The sequence below is a fragment of the Miscanthus floridulus genome, chromosome 3 (assembly GCF_019320115.1).
Source record: "Miscanthus floridulus cultivar M001 chromosome 3, ASM1932011v1, whole genome shotgun sequence".
Classification (NCBI taxonomy): domain Eukaryota; kingdom Viridiplantae; phylum Streptophyta; class Magnoliopsida; order Poales; family Poaceae; genus Miscanthus; species Miscanthus floridulus.
This window is the reverse complement of record NC_089582.1, coordinates 132231473-132245863: the sequence shown is the minus strand read 5'-3', so window position 1 is coordinate 132245863 and position 14391 is coordinate 132231473. Positions and strand designations below refer to the sequence as shown.

The following is a 14391-nucleotide window of genomic DNA, read 5'->3' as shown; positions in this document are numbered from 1 at the left end:
TTGTCTGCTAAATTCTGCCAAGGTTCTCCTTCATCAAAAGAAAACAAAGCAGAAACTGAGAATCAGGCGCATAGAATCAGTTTTTTTTTCATAGATCAAAAATCAAAAGGTTTATATTGGCCCTAATATCGGTACACGAGTTACTAATGTTCCGTGCCAACTATGAACGAATAGTATACCATGTGGATTTTGCATAACCGACGCAGAGACGAGCGGGTGGACCCGCGGCACGAGCCGTTCCACCTACCCCAAAGTCCCAAACGAATCGAGCGATTTCCCCGTCCCGCATCCAAAGTTCCAATCGCCCCCTTGCCCTTTCCCTGCCGCGACGCGACAGGCAGCATAGCAGCGACCAGCGACTCCCCCACTCGCCGGCCACCACCAGTAGTTCCCTGCTTCCCCATCCACACACACCGCACACCAACCCCCCACGCCAACGTCAGGGACCAAACTCTGACCCCACCATGCAGGCGGACGGGGACGCGCCGGCGCCGGCCGTCCACTTCTGGGGCGAGCACCCGGCCACGGAGACGGAGTTCTACGCGGCGCACGGCGCGGAGGGCGAGCCCTCCTACTTCACCACGCCCGACGCGGGCGCCCGGCGGCTCTTCACGCGCTCATGGAGGCCCCGTGCGCCCGAGCGGCCCAGGGCGCTCGTCTTCATGGTCCACGGCTACGGCAACGACCGGGAGGAACGGAACTCAAATACGGAAGGAACGGAACTCAAGATGTTTTCTGGAGTCGACATCCACCGTGGTGACCTACTGCACATCATCTGAAGCCGACCGCTGGATTCAGGCTGTCTGAAGCCGACCACTAGATTCAGGCCAGAGCAGGCGGACTACGTGTGTTAGCGTAGGTCTAGAACGTCATCAAGATAGATCAGGAATGTTTTATTTTTATAGAGGCTTTTATATGTATGCCATTAAAAAAGTTTGTAATTACACATAAGTCATTAAAAAAATTGATCGCACACGAGTGTCATCGTTCTGAACTTCTTTGCTCTCCAAGCCATTCCGTCGATGGTCTGTTCGTTTTTCACCGTTACATGTGGACCCGGTCAGTATAAAAGAACAAAAATACCCTTCTCTCGTCAAGGTCTAGCGTAGATGCTTTCTCGATCTGCTCTAGCATCTCCTGGAGCCACGCCGGTGGACAGCAACTCCCTCGCGCCCCCGGCCGCCATGTCCCACTGCCCCATCTCTGTCATCACACCGCGGTGGCGGGGAGGAGGACTCGGAGGGGGCCTATCAGTGCGGGACCCACGGGATACCCCGCAAGGAAGGGAGAAGAACTAGCCTAACTTGGATTCTTTTCCTGTAATCTTAGTAATAGTATTATTCTGTAATCCTACTAGGAACTCTCATTGTAAACTGACTAGGACTCTGGCCTCTTGACTATATGAAGGAGGGCAGGACTCCTTGGATCGAGAGTTGAGAGAACAATTGTACAACACAACGCTTTACAATCAATCCAACGCAAAGGCTAACGTCGACTGGACGTAGGGCTATTACTCGATCAACGATCGAGGGTCCGAACCAGGATAAATCCACTGTCTCTTGCGTTAACCGTCGAGTTCCGCATACGCTGAAGCCCGAATATACTGCCCCGGGGACCCCCGTGGCAGGCTATCGGTGGTAAAACATCGACAGCTAGCGCGCCAGGTAGGGGATTTCGACGACTTTGCATCCGAGAGCTTGATGGACCTCGACAGCATGATCTTCTCGACGGGATCAACTTTCATCTTCGATTCATGGATCTGCGAGGCAGGCGACGATGGCAAGCTCCAAGGCCGTCTCCTCAAAGATTCAGATCATCATCAGAACTTTTCCAGTTCGGCGACAACGACAGATCAGCTTGCCAGAAGATTCGCGCAGCTCGTAATGTCCAATCCAACTCAGATTCCGCAGCTTCACGCATCCGATTCAAACTCAAGTTTCGCTTCCGAGACGAAGTCTTATCCGAGTTCTTTCGAAAAACCGAGTTCTTTTTTGACAAAGCTCCGAAACATGACGTCAGCCTATCAAGATTACTACTCGGAGTACACTCAGAGTACTTCAAAGAAGTCGGGTCCTCTTCCATCCGGACTCCACAACATGGCAACATCTTATCAGACACGGCCCGAAGGATTCCTCGATCCGGTGCTTAGAATGCCACTGAAGGAAGCCCAGAAAGGTCTCGTTTTAACTATAACATCTCAAGACTGCATCATTCACTGACCAGATTTCGTTCCTGAGGATGACGGCACCCAACTAGTCGACGATACGACAACAACAACTCTACCCTACCAAGAAGGAGACTCAATCTGTGACCTTGGAACCTCTACTGAAGTTATCAACAGCTCTGGCAATACAAAAATCAACGACGATGACAGAACAACTCACGCTAGAGAAGTATTCATGATTCGTCATCCTCGATTACCATTGATCCCCCTAGAAGCACCCGACGTTAGGTCTTCAGATGAATTCGAATCCAACATATCACCATTTATCTAGGGGCACGATGGTGAAACTGAGAGTTAGAGGCAAGCGAGAGAAAGAAAGAACAAATTGAAACAAGGACGTCAACGCCGTGCTAAGCAGCAAAAGGACACTTGGATCAAATATGAGTCAGATCTAGTCGAGTACAACAGAAGAAAATCAGAGCGAGAGGTCGAAGAAGGACGAGCAGCGAATACACCCTACGATAAGATCCGAGAAGCACTAGAAGAACTCAGGGCGACTTCACATTCCAATGAAAAACAAGAACAGCTTCGGGACTTCCTCCGATCAATAGTCCTAAGGACGCAAGACGGAAGGGCCCTCTCAAGACTACCAGACAAGTCAACATCGCATGAACAGGAAGATCAAAATCAAAGGAAGTCCGCCTTCGAGAGACTTGGACCAAGCGGAAGTCACAACGGAGAAACTAGAAGAAATCATAATAAAAAAGACCAGGTCGAACAAATAAGGAAAGCTAGAAGCAAACTCCGGAAGAAACTCCAGGAAACACTATGGTGATTGGGAACTTACTGGTTACAGAAGCCCTAGCAAGATTTTCTCCAGTATTCACCACGGCAGGGAGGACATCAAGGGGAATCGGGTCAACAAAGTTGCGCCCCAATTCCTATGAAAAGAATAAAACAACAAGACAAGGAAAATTAAGCAAAAAATGGATACAACAAAAGAAATATAGAAAGAACCTGCACGAAAAGAAAATGACTTACAGCTGGAGGCGGGTTGTTGGCAGAGTACTCGGAAACATTAAGCGGGACAACGCTTGCTCCTTTTAACATCTTCTAGAGACGCTCGAGTACCTCCTCGTCAGTCAACTCAAGGGCAGGGACCATGCGCGAAGGATCCTCAGCCCCAGAATACTCGAAACCAAGGTTCTCTCGCTCCTTTAGAGGCTGAACATGACAACGAAGAAAGCTCAAGACAATACCGAAGCCGGTCAAGCCCTGCTGTTTTAGAGTACTTATTCTATCAAGAAATGGCTGGATTGCCTGAACCTTAGCCGTCGTCAGTGGGTTCTTATCCCATCGGTCATTAACCAAGGGACCAGATCCAGAGTGAACAACAAGAGAAGGAATCAGATTGGCGGCGTAAAACCAGTCGGCACGCCAATCCCTCACAGAGTCAACCAGGTCATAGTTAAAGAACTTGCTCTTAAGACCCTGGCGAAATTGAATCCCACAGCCACCAAGAACACTGGTGTCTTCGTGGCGGGGTTGAGGTTTTAGACGAAAGAAGTAGCAAAAGAGAGAAATAGAAGGGAGAATTCTAAGAAAAGTTTCACAAAGATGAACAAAGACAGAAAGGTGAAGGACTGTATTGGGAGCAAGATGATTCAGGCTAATCCCAAAATAGCTGAGAAATTGATGAAGAAAGGCGGAGGCAGGAAGGCAAAGTCCAGCACGGATGAAGGAGACGAAAAGAACGATCTCACCAGGACCTGGAGCAGGGACATGATGCTCGCCTGGAACTCTCCATTCAACAATGTCCTTGCTCTAGATCAAACCATTGCTGACAAGTTCCCGAAGCTGATCTTCAGCCGTCATCGGAGCCGGCCAAGCCTTCTGGGCAGCCCTCATGGCCACGAACTCTTGGTTCTCAATCACGGAAAGTGACGATTCCTCGTCCACGAAGGTTGCCTGGGACTTGCTCGTGGCCTTCTTCCTACCCATGTACTAACAGAGGCAAAAAGGCACCAGGGGAAGAGAAGGCTTGGACGGCGGCACAAAGATGGTGGCGGCAATAGCGACGGCGGAGGTGCAAGGGCTAGGGTTTTCAAGACAAAGGCAGGGTACCAAAGAAAAGGAGGACAAACACCTTTAAATAGATTTTACACCGGTAAAAACGCGGCCCACTAGGCCCGTTAAACACGGTGTGAGAATGCAACGGTCCATTTACTAACACAGCTAAAATGACGGAAGGCACAAATCCACACAACGGTACAGTTCAATGGGCAGATTTCGAACTTATCCATCCAGCAAAACAGTAGAGTTACCATATGGCTGCAAAAAGAACTCATCAGCCATGGAGCAACAGAAGGTTACCTCACAAGGAACATAACAACCCGGTTCTAACATAAAGAACTTGGGAATCTCATAGACAACCAGGACATCAGCAGAATAAAGAATGATAACTCAGAAGACAAGATTCTCTCTATTACAAATGACTTCGAAAGATACAAGATTACACATCTTACAAGACCCAACGAACTCAGAACTACGACAGACAAGTAGCAAAAAGGAACCCAAAAACAACTAGGCTCTGGAACGACTACATGTTCCAAATCGTTACTCGGTAGAACAAACCGCACTCGGCTACACTGTTTTCTTCAAAGGACGGACGCAGTGCACTCAAGGCTGAAATCAGCAGAACGGTAGGACAATAAGGAGCAGAGAAGGCCGACAGGCATCTGTCTACCCAAGTTCGATGTGATGCTGGATATGGTGTTGATCTACACCGGATAGTCTCAAGACAAGCGGTGAGGATCAACCCAGAACTGCCAGATGAAGGAACAAAGCCCACATCACAAGACTTCCTCCAACTACTGTCACGTACATCCTGGTACATTGCTGTTGTGGGATTAGTCTACCTCTAATCCCTATCACAAGACTTCCTCTAGCTACGATAAGACATACAAGAACTACAAAATACGCCCGGGGGCTGCTCTATCTCACAAACTACCATATTCATGACTATTAAGACTTCAGAACAAGCAACAAAACGCTCAACGAATCAAAACAACACTCCAGGAGGGTATTTATAGACCGAAGGAGCGGTGCACATGGACCAGGAGCACCAATAAAACAAGCCTAATAAAGGACATAGTGAAAAGACAGAATTCAATGAAAGAGGACTCAGGCGTGAAGGAACAGTACTCAACAACAAGCATATTCAGGAGAATATACCAACACAGTACAACCCGTGAACAAAAGACATTTACACTCAACCACCAACATACAACTACATCTGACAACAGCAGACTACCAGAGAATACACCAAGACCCTGCATCCGAGTTCTTCCTGAACAAAACAATCCGGATATATGCTCGGGGGCTGTAAAAGGAAAGGTATATAGTTCTTTCGAACAACTCAGATTCAAGACCCTTCAACTTTTTGTTCCAAATAGCAAAAGGCTCGGGGGCTACACTCAGTGAGTGCACTTTTTTCTTCAAAAAAGCGCACATCACTCAGAAGACTTCTTCAAAACAGACGACTTCAAGGCCACATGATAAAAAGAACCCGGACATAGCTATATCCGAGCTCTTTTCGACAAAAGAACCCGGACATAGCTAAATCCGAGCTCTTTTCAACAAAGAAACCGGGTATATGCTCATGAGCCTTTCGACGAAGAATCAGGGAGATTTCAAGAAAAGACCCTCAAGCTCCTTGTGCCAAAAAGCAAGAGGCTCGGGGGCTACATCCAAATGGGGGTACTTTTTTTTAAAAAGGTACACACTACGCGAAGATCTCACAAAGCGCTGCACGGTTTCGCTCAAGAAAGCACTCGGACGATGTTTGTTCCTGCTCGATAAGACTTGAAGGAACAAGACGAGGCTTCCAGAACTCAACCATGAAGTGCTCGGGGGCTTGTCGGTGCGGGACCCACAGGATATCCCGCAAGGAAAGGAGAAGAACTAGCCTAACTAGGATTCTTCACCTGTAATCTTAGTAGTAGTATTATTCTGTAATCCTACTAGGAACTCTCATTGTAAACCGACTAGGACTCTGGCCTCCTGACTATATAAAGGAGGGCAGGGCTCCTTGGATCAGGAGTTGAGAGAACAATTGTACAACACAACGCTTTACAATCAATCCAACGTAAAGGCTAACGCCGTCTGGATGTAGGGCTATTACTCGATCAACAATCGAGGGTCCAAACTAGGATAAATCGACTCTCTTGCGTTAACCGTCGAATTCCGCATACGCTGAAGCTCGAACATACTGCCTCGGGGACCCCCGTGGCAGGCTATCGGTGGTAAAACATCGACAGGGCCCCTGGCTACGTGCTCTCGCTCCCGGCGGCATGGCTCTCCCTGCCCGTCGCCATCTCCTGCCTGGATGCCACCGTCCGGCGCAAGGGGCGCAGCCGTCTCCGCCTCCGTGCCTCGTCGTCGGGCTGGTCGGCCTTCAAGCTCCCCGTCGTCCCCGCGCCGGAGGAGGCAAAGAGGCCGGTTCCCCCAGCTGCGGCGGTTAATAATCGGCCCGAGGAGGCATGTCCCCTTCCCCGTCCCTTGCGCCTGCGCGTGCGCCAGCCCCGCTCCCCAACCCACACCACATCGCCTTGGCAGCAGAGGAGAGGCCGCCGAAGAGGGCTAGGATGTGCCTGTAGTGCGGCGCGGCGGTGACGCCGCAGTGGAGGTCGGGGCCGATGGGGCAGGGCACGCTCTGCATCGCCTGCGGGGTCCGACTCAAGGCGGTCGGGGCGCTGTGGGGCAGGTGCAGCGCCACCCCACGCCGGCGACCGCGAGGACGCCCGCCCGGTCGCCCCCGCCGGATAGCCCGGTCTCGGAGTCGTCGCCCGACAGCCCTATCTAGGAGACCGGGTCAGTTCCCGATGTTTACCTGGTGAGGAAGAAGCCTCTGATGCGGGGGAGACCTCCGCCACGTCCGAGGACGGAACCTGCGCCGGCGCCCGCGCCAGCTGTGTACCTTGTCAAGAAGAAGAAGAAAAAGGCGGCGGCTTCGGCGAGAAAGCCGTGGCGGCCCACGAAGTCGGCGAAGCTGTGCCTGCACTGTGGGGCGTCGTCGACGCCGCAGTGGCGGGAGGGGCCGCAGCACGTTGTGCAACACGCGCGGCGTGCGGTACAGGCAGGGGCGGCTGCTGCCGGAGTACCGGCCGATAGCGAGCCCCACCTTCGAGCCGTCGGAGCACGCCAACAGGCACAGCTAGGTGCTGCAGCTTCATCGGGAGCGGAAGAGGCAGAGCCAGAGCCACCACCACCAGCACCCTCTGCCCGCGGAGCAGCACCCTCCGCGAGCCATTGACGTGCTCCAGTCCCCAGCGGTGGCACGTGAAGGAGTACCCGTCGACGCCGCTCCACCAGCCTCTGCACCACCCGGTGGTGGACGACAACCTTGTCGATGGCGTTGGGGGCGGCATGGTCGACGCGGCCACAGATGCAGATGTAGGACACTGCGGCGGCGGCAAGGGAAGTGACCTGAACAACGCGCCAGACCTTGACGAGAGAAGGGTATTTTGGACCTTAATACTGACCGGGGCCACATGTAACGGTGAAAAACGAACAGAACACCGACGAAATGGCTTGAAGAGCAAAGAAGTTCAGAACGATGACACTCGTATGCGGTCAATTTTTTTAATGATTTATGTGTAATTACAAACTTTTTTTAATGGCATACGTGTAAAAGCCTCATTTTTTATAAACTCTTTCTTGTAGGAAAAAACGGCTACGGCAACGACATCAGCTGGACGTTCCAGTCCACGGCGGTCTTCCTCGAGCGGTCCGGATTCGCCTGCTTCGCGGCCGACCTCCCGGGCCACGGCCGCTCCCACGGCCTCCGCGCCTTCGTGCCCGATCTCGACGCCGCCATCGCCGACCTCCTCGTCTTCTTCCGCGCCGTCAGGGCGAGGGAGGAGCACGCGGGCGTGCCCTGTTTCCTGTTCGGCGAGTCCATGGGCAGGGCCATCTGCCTGCTCGTCCACCTCCGCACGCGGCCGGAGGAGTGGGCGGGGGCGGCGTCTCGCCCATGTGCAGGATCTCCGACCGGATCCGCCCGCCGTGGTCGCTGCCGGAGATCCTCACCTTCGTCGCACGGTTCGCGCCGACGGCCGCCATCGTGCCCACCGCCGACCTCATCGAGAAGTCCGTCAAGGTGCCCGCCAAGCGCATCATTGCAGCGCGCAACCCTGTGCGCTACAACGGCCGCCCCAGGCTCGGCACCGTCGTCGAGCTGTTGCGTGCCACCGAAGAGCTGGCCAAGCGCCTCGGCGAGGTCAGCATCCCGTTCCTTGTCGTGCACGGCAGTGCCGACGAGGTTACCGACCCGGAAAGTCAGCCGCGCCCTGTACGCCGCCGCCGCCAGCAAGGACAAGACTATCAAGATATACGACGGGATGCTCCACTCCTTGCTATTTGGGGAACCGGATGAAAACATCGAGCGTGTCCGTGGCGACATCCTGGCCTGACTCAACGAGAGATGCACACCGCCGGCAACTCCCTGGCACCGTGACATACCTGTCGAATAAGCATTCCAGGCTGCTCAGATTCCGATGTATCGACTATTACACAAGAAAAATGGTTCCATGTACAACGATTCTTATATATGCTATATATACTCCATATTTGACTATAAACTGTCTGGTCAGGTTTAGTGGCTTGGATATACAAAATGTTGGTTGCCTGATCAGTGTAAAAGAATGCTGCAAATGCTTGGGGTCGATAATATCAGCTGCCTTCGGGGGCTATTGATGGCAGCACAAGGCGTTCTCTGCCCTGTACAAGCTTGGCAGAACGAATTTTATCTCCGGTCTTAATCTGGGACAGAACATCTCTTCCATCCGTGGTATACCTGCAATTGTTTGGATATAAGCATAAAATTTCTTACAGCGTCCTTATTCACAATGGAATAGATCAATTTTGCTACTCAATGTTCACATAATGAATTCAGTCACGACTTACCCGAAAACTGAAAATTGTCCCTCATCAAACGATATTCCTCCTAAGCCAGACTACAGAAAAGAAAGAGAGACATATTAACTCACATATCTATACACAATCCATGCTTCTACAGATTATTACAGGCTGGAGAAGCGACTTGTTACTTATTATATTACTAGATTGGGCATTCAAACCCTTTGTATGACCTGGCAGAGTCTGGTCTGTTATCTGAATACTTATATTCAGCTTTATGTTTAAAGAAAAGCAAATATGGTTTAAAGTAGGTACACTATTCAACAAAGTACACTCAAATTTGATCTTTAAATTGGATTGTAAAAATATGTAATTCTAGCCATTTTGTTACTCACGTTTCTCTTGTCATAAAGATAGAAAAAGAACTGTGTTGGTGAGGAGTATTCATCTGAATCCACACTATGTGCCATGGCAACAGCACCATACACCGACATCGGCAGGACTGGCAATTCTCCATCCTAGAATGGATGAAGCAAAAGAAATGAATTACAGCAGAGGAGACCTTCACCTAAAGAACAGAGATATATGCTTAAACTTCCATCGCCACTAAACCAGTCTAGGAGAGTGACTGACCTGAATGCTTAGTGGAGTTCTGTACAATGGTTCGAATTGTCCTGCTGGCTTGACCTCTAATGGAACAGTATACCCGTTTTTTCCAGTATCATTATCAGCAATAATTGCCTGGCTTGCACATTTAAGTGTTACCCCGTCATATGCCCCATCCAAGACCTGAAGGAAGGTTGCTACATTGAATGAGAACTGGTAATAAGAACAAAGAACTCGTAAAGTAAAACTTCAAGAATTGTAAATACGTTACAGTAAGATTATGGAAAACTCCTCTTCAATAAAGAGATTTTTTTGTTCACACCTGCCGTTCTTTTACCTGCTGTTTTGGACATCGTCTTTAATACAGTCTTTTGCTTTTTTTTCTAAACATTTGCTACTAAAAGTTACTGAAGAGATCTTCATCTGCTAATATCATTTTTGCTTGACAAAGTTAGTACTTTTGTGTTTTATAGTGGTCAAAGTAAGTACATTATTGTTCCAAGAAATGAGTGAGAATAAAAGTTTACAATTTGGAAATTTCCCCAAAACAACCAGGAGCAAACAATAAGATGGGGTCAGAGTCAAGCTACCTTACCAATTTTGCAAAGTTTCCAGCAGTCAGTGGGGCAGAGTACCCATCAATAATGACCTACATTAGTAAACAACCAGCACCCATCATAATTCTCCAGATGTCATGACAAATCGTAGCAGCAACTACTATGTCTATAGGTCTTATAATTAACTAGCATCAGAAGAGTGAAGTTTATGCACAACTATTAGATCCATTACAGCACTAACAAAAGTACAACAGATTATTCTCAGAACAGACGGTTTGGGGAAAAAATGCTAGAAATGTCTCGAGTTAAAACTGCAGATTAATAGCTTTCCATGGACTACAACTTTATGATGCTACTGTTATCTACCTGAATCGTAGCAACACTTTTCGGTTCACCGCCACCAGTTGGAAAGAATGTTGAACCATCACCTTTTTCAACTGTGAATTCAACAACTCCTCTTCCTGTTAGCCTATTAATAGCAAGCTGTTTAAACTAAATTTCATAAAAAATCGTTTGTCAGACATTGTAGAACAGCATGCTCAAATTTCGCAAACACCCCCAGAAGCTGAACATTTCAATTGACATTGGATCCTACATCTACATTTTTTGCGAAACATGTTGTGCAGTTTATTTTTAAAGTACTCAAAATTAACTGTGATAAGGATTTGACACTGATACTGAGAAATTCAGAAGGAACGATGTTGTCACCCATTCTACCAACCACTAACTGAACTTCAACCATTCAAATCCTATATGACGGCAACAAAATTTTTAGCAATTCACAGACAATCTAAGTTCAATGGACATGGTTAAAAAATAACTAGCAAGTGTTTTGCACTAGCAGACTTGATATCAGAGCAGTGTGAAAATAGTGGTAAATTGATGTTGTTATTATCATTGGGCACTGCAATATAGAATTAGATGAGGTTTTGCAACACACATGTGAATTTCAAATTAAATTTCTATAGGGCAGCCTTGATCCCTTATCACTAACATCAAGCAGCTCAAGCAGTTGGTAGTCTCATGCTTAACCCCTGCACTGAACATATGTATATAACTATGTCCTGCATGATCGAATTCCATAACAACTACATTCAGCTAAGTTATGATCCAGAACCTGTGCTAGTTTAGTTGGAACGAGAAAAACAATTATGAAAAAAATTTGCAAGCATGACAGAAATAGAATTTAGAGCTTAAGAGAAAATCAAGTGTCACCTTGGATATTCTAAGTACTGTTGGGGCAGGAGAAAGGACAGACCAGGAGCCTATTCAAAGGGGGGAAATAACGTTTCAAGTTATCAGAATGGTCACTGGAACCGAATTCCTTGTTCTAAGCATTGTCTAAATTCTATCAAACAGTCTATGGGTTCACTGAGGTACCTGCAACAGCTCCAATTCAGCAACAGTATCAAGTGACGAAGCAAGTGCTATAGAAAGTTTGTCAGGGTCATTCTCCTTAATATATTTCAAGAGAGTCTGAAAACCACCCTGCAGATGATGTGAAATAGCTCAGCTATGATGCAACAAGAATAAAGATCATGGCTAAATACAGGTAAAAAAATGGGTTCATGTTTGTTCGGTGAACTACATTTTGCACCATTAGCATTTTTTAGTTACCTTCTCTTCGAGTAGTGAAGTATATAGCTTGGCACCCTCCTCCTTATGCTCTGCAGGAATGCTTCCCAGGATCGCCTCCTTGTTGTCCATTGCTATCTGCACAAGAGCACAGAGTGGTATATGTATGAAGTGCAATCCTATCAAGTGGAACTGGCAAGTGCACTGCAAAAGGACAATGCCCAGATCAAGCATGTGCCATCAGTCTGGATAGCTCCAGGAATTAGTTACTCTGAACTCTGAAGAGCAACCAGAAAAAATAACATGCCATGGAGACAGACAATTTACTTTGATGGACTTCTTCACATCGCCCTCCATGGAACCGTATGGCTTCCTCTGCGGTATCCTCAACAAGTAGGAAATATCCTCCAGCGATTCCTGCCAAATGCAGCAATGTAAGGCAACGCTCAGACGGAAGAATCGAATAAGCAAACCTACATGCAAATCCTGAGGAGCAGGTAAACCTGTATAGCCTTCATGTTCGGGTTAGCGGGGATCGCCCTCCTCAGGGCCAGCTCCCCGGTCCTCGGCACCTTCGTGTCAGGCGAGTAAAGCACCGCGCTCGCCGGCAGCGACACGGAAATCTGGGCTACGATGGCGAGCGCCGCGCCCGCGCCCGTCAGCCACTCCAGAACCCCCTCATCCTACATGAAACCCACCGTGCCAGTAAGGCAATAAACGCTGCAAACTCGGGAGCTAGGTGACATGCCCACCTCACGCGCAAAAGAGGGATGGTGTGGGCGGCTGTGGGAGGCGCGGATGACCCGAGCGCGAGCGCCGCGGCGATGGAAGCTAAGCTGCGCGTGGCCACTGTAGCTGGCCGCCACGGGGCCAGGGTCGTGAGACGCAGGTCGGGCGCCGGCGAGCGCCATCGCGGCCACGCACGACGCCATGGTGTGCGGGAGATTGGAAGGGAATGGTAGCCGTTGCTGCCATCGCCGTCGAGGCGGTGGTGGCCCTCTAGCGTCGATTCCCAACCAGTAAGCTGCAATCCGGTTCGAACTGGCTCGGTTCCTCCTGGGCTCCTCTTGAGCTACGGGCCGGCACGGCCCAAAGTCTCGTTGTGGAGGGTTTTGACCGCGTTTCGTGAAACGGAATTTCTAAATATCTGCTCCCATATTTTTTTGTGTTGTTTTCTTCCACTTTTCTATGGTCCAGATGTATGTCGAGATTCGTGCTGTGTCTCTCTACATTCTCACCGTTTTCTGTTTGAGTGTGTCCACCCCACGACGATGTATTTTATACAGTTTTAACATATGATTTTTTTTTGCATCGTAAAGTTAAGATCCAACCGTCTCCATCATTCTTCTATCTCTACCTTTCTTTTACCTTCATTACAGATCACAGATATCACGTAAAACCATTTTTTTCCTATCAAATCTTTTTGACGTGTTCCGAAGCAGCCGTTCTGATGCAGCACTGTGCGACACAACCTGTACTTCTGATGCAGCACTGTGAGTCACTGTCGAGTCACTCCGACGAAGCAGTAGCGTGGCGTCCACGCCCTGCAGCTCCGACAGGATGGCGTGGCAGCACCTGTGGGGCGAGCTCGCCGGAGCCGGTGATCACCGGTGAAAAAAGAGAGAGAAAAAATTCATGTGTTTTTTTCTCCTAAAACATACCTGCGTTGTATAGCATTTATGTTTCTGTTTTTTGGGTGGTTGCTCTCATTTTGGCCGCGGCATTGTCTTCAGGGGCGGTGGCCGCGTGTTCTCGTTGTTGGCCGTGGCGTTGTTTGAAGCCGCGGCTGCGGCGTTGTCTCAGGCGGCGGCGGTCGATGCGTTGTCGTAGTCGGCGACGGCGGCGTTGTTTGAGGCGGCGGAGGCGGCGTTGACCGAGGTAGCGGCTGCGGCGGCGTTATCTGATGAGGAGGCGCTGCTGTGTTGTTGGAGGAGGAGGCGGCGGCGGCTTTGTCGGATCCGGCATCGGCAGCGGCATCCCCCACGGTGCCGTTCTATTCTCTTTTGGTTTGTTCGAAACTTCGAATATGTTCTGCGGTTGCGTCAGTGGCGGCGTTTGGTTGCGGGCTTGGTCGGGGCAAGCTCGTCGGCAAGTTTGGCTGGACCTGGACCTAGAGGGAGTGCCGCGGCACGGTGGCCGAGTGCCTCGCCGAGGGTGAGGAGTCCCTGGACCTGGGGGCATCCGCCTCCGCCGAGTCCCACTGCCGCGCGCTCTACGGAGGCGCCGGATCCGCCCGACTGCCAACTGCCGCTACCGCTGCTGCCGTGCCGTTTACAAGTAATGGGTTAATTGGAACGATGCCATTGCAATTTTTACGGTTTTAGGAAATACCACTACAATTCATCTATTCTAAGATATACCATTACAATTCTAACACTCTCTCAAATATGTCACGCTTTACGTCTGTGTTCCCACTGGCCCAGCTGCAGCACTATTCTCGTTTGTACGGACCAAAATACCCTTGCTTCTCTCCCTCTCTCTATCTCACTTACAAGTGGGCCCAGCGTCATCCCCTTCCTCTCCACTGTCTTCTTCCTCGGTGTCCTGCCCGCACCAGCAGCCGATGTCGTC

General features: G+C 49.7%; 1 protein-coding gene and 1 pseudogene across 1 annotated transcript; one reads left to right on the top strand and one right to left on the bottom strand.

The window, feature by feature from the left end:
* Positions 1–1776: 1776 nt before the first annotated feature.
* LOC136544458 (uncharacterized) lies at positions 1777–8697 on the top strand (annotated as a pseudogene).
* LOC136542470 (peptidyl-prolyl cis-trans isomerase CYP37, chloroplastic-like) lies at positions 8483–12837 on the bottom strand. The gene is made up of 12 exons (XM_066534932.1): positions 12573–12837; positions 12324–12503; positions 12148–12237; positions 11863–11958; positions 11626–11733; positions 11461–11510; positions 10612–10714; positions 10284–10337; positions 9716–9871; positions 9478–9600; positions 9131–9180; positions 8483–9020 (listed from the first exon to the last, which is right to left on the bottom strand). Exons 1-12 carry the CDS (start codon positions 12750–12752, stop codon positions 8897–8899), a joined length of 1314 nt encoding a protein of 437 aa, XP_066391029.1. The 5' UTR covers positions 12753–12837; the 3' UTR covers positions 8483–8896.
* Positions 12838–14391: the final 1554 nt, after the last annotated feature.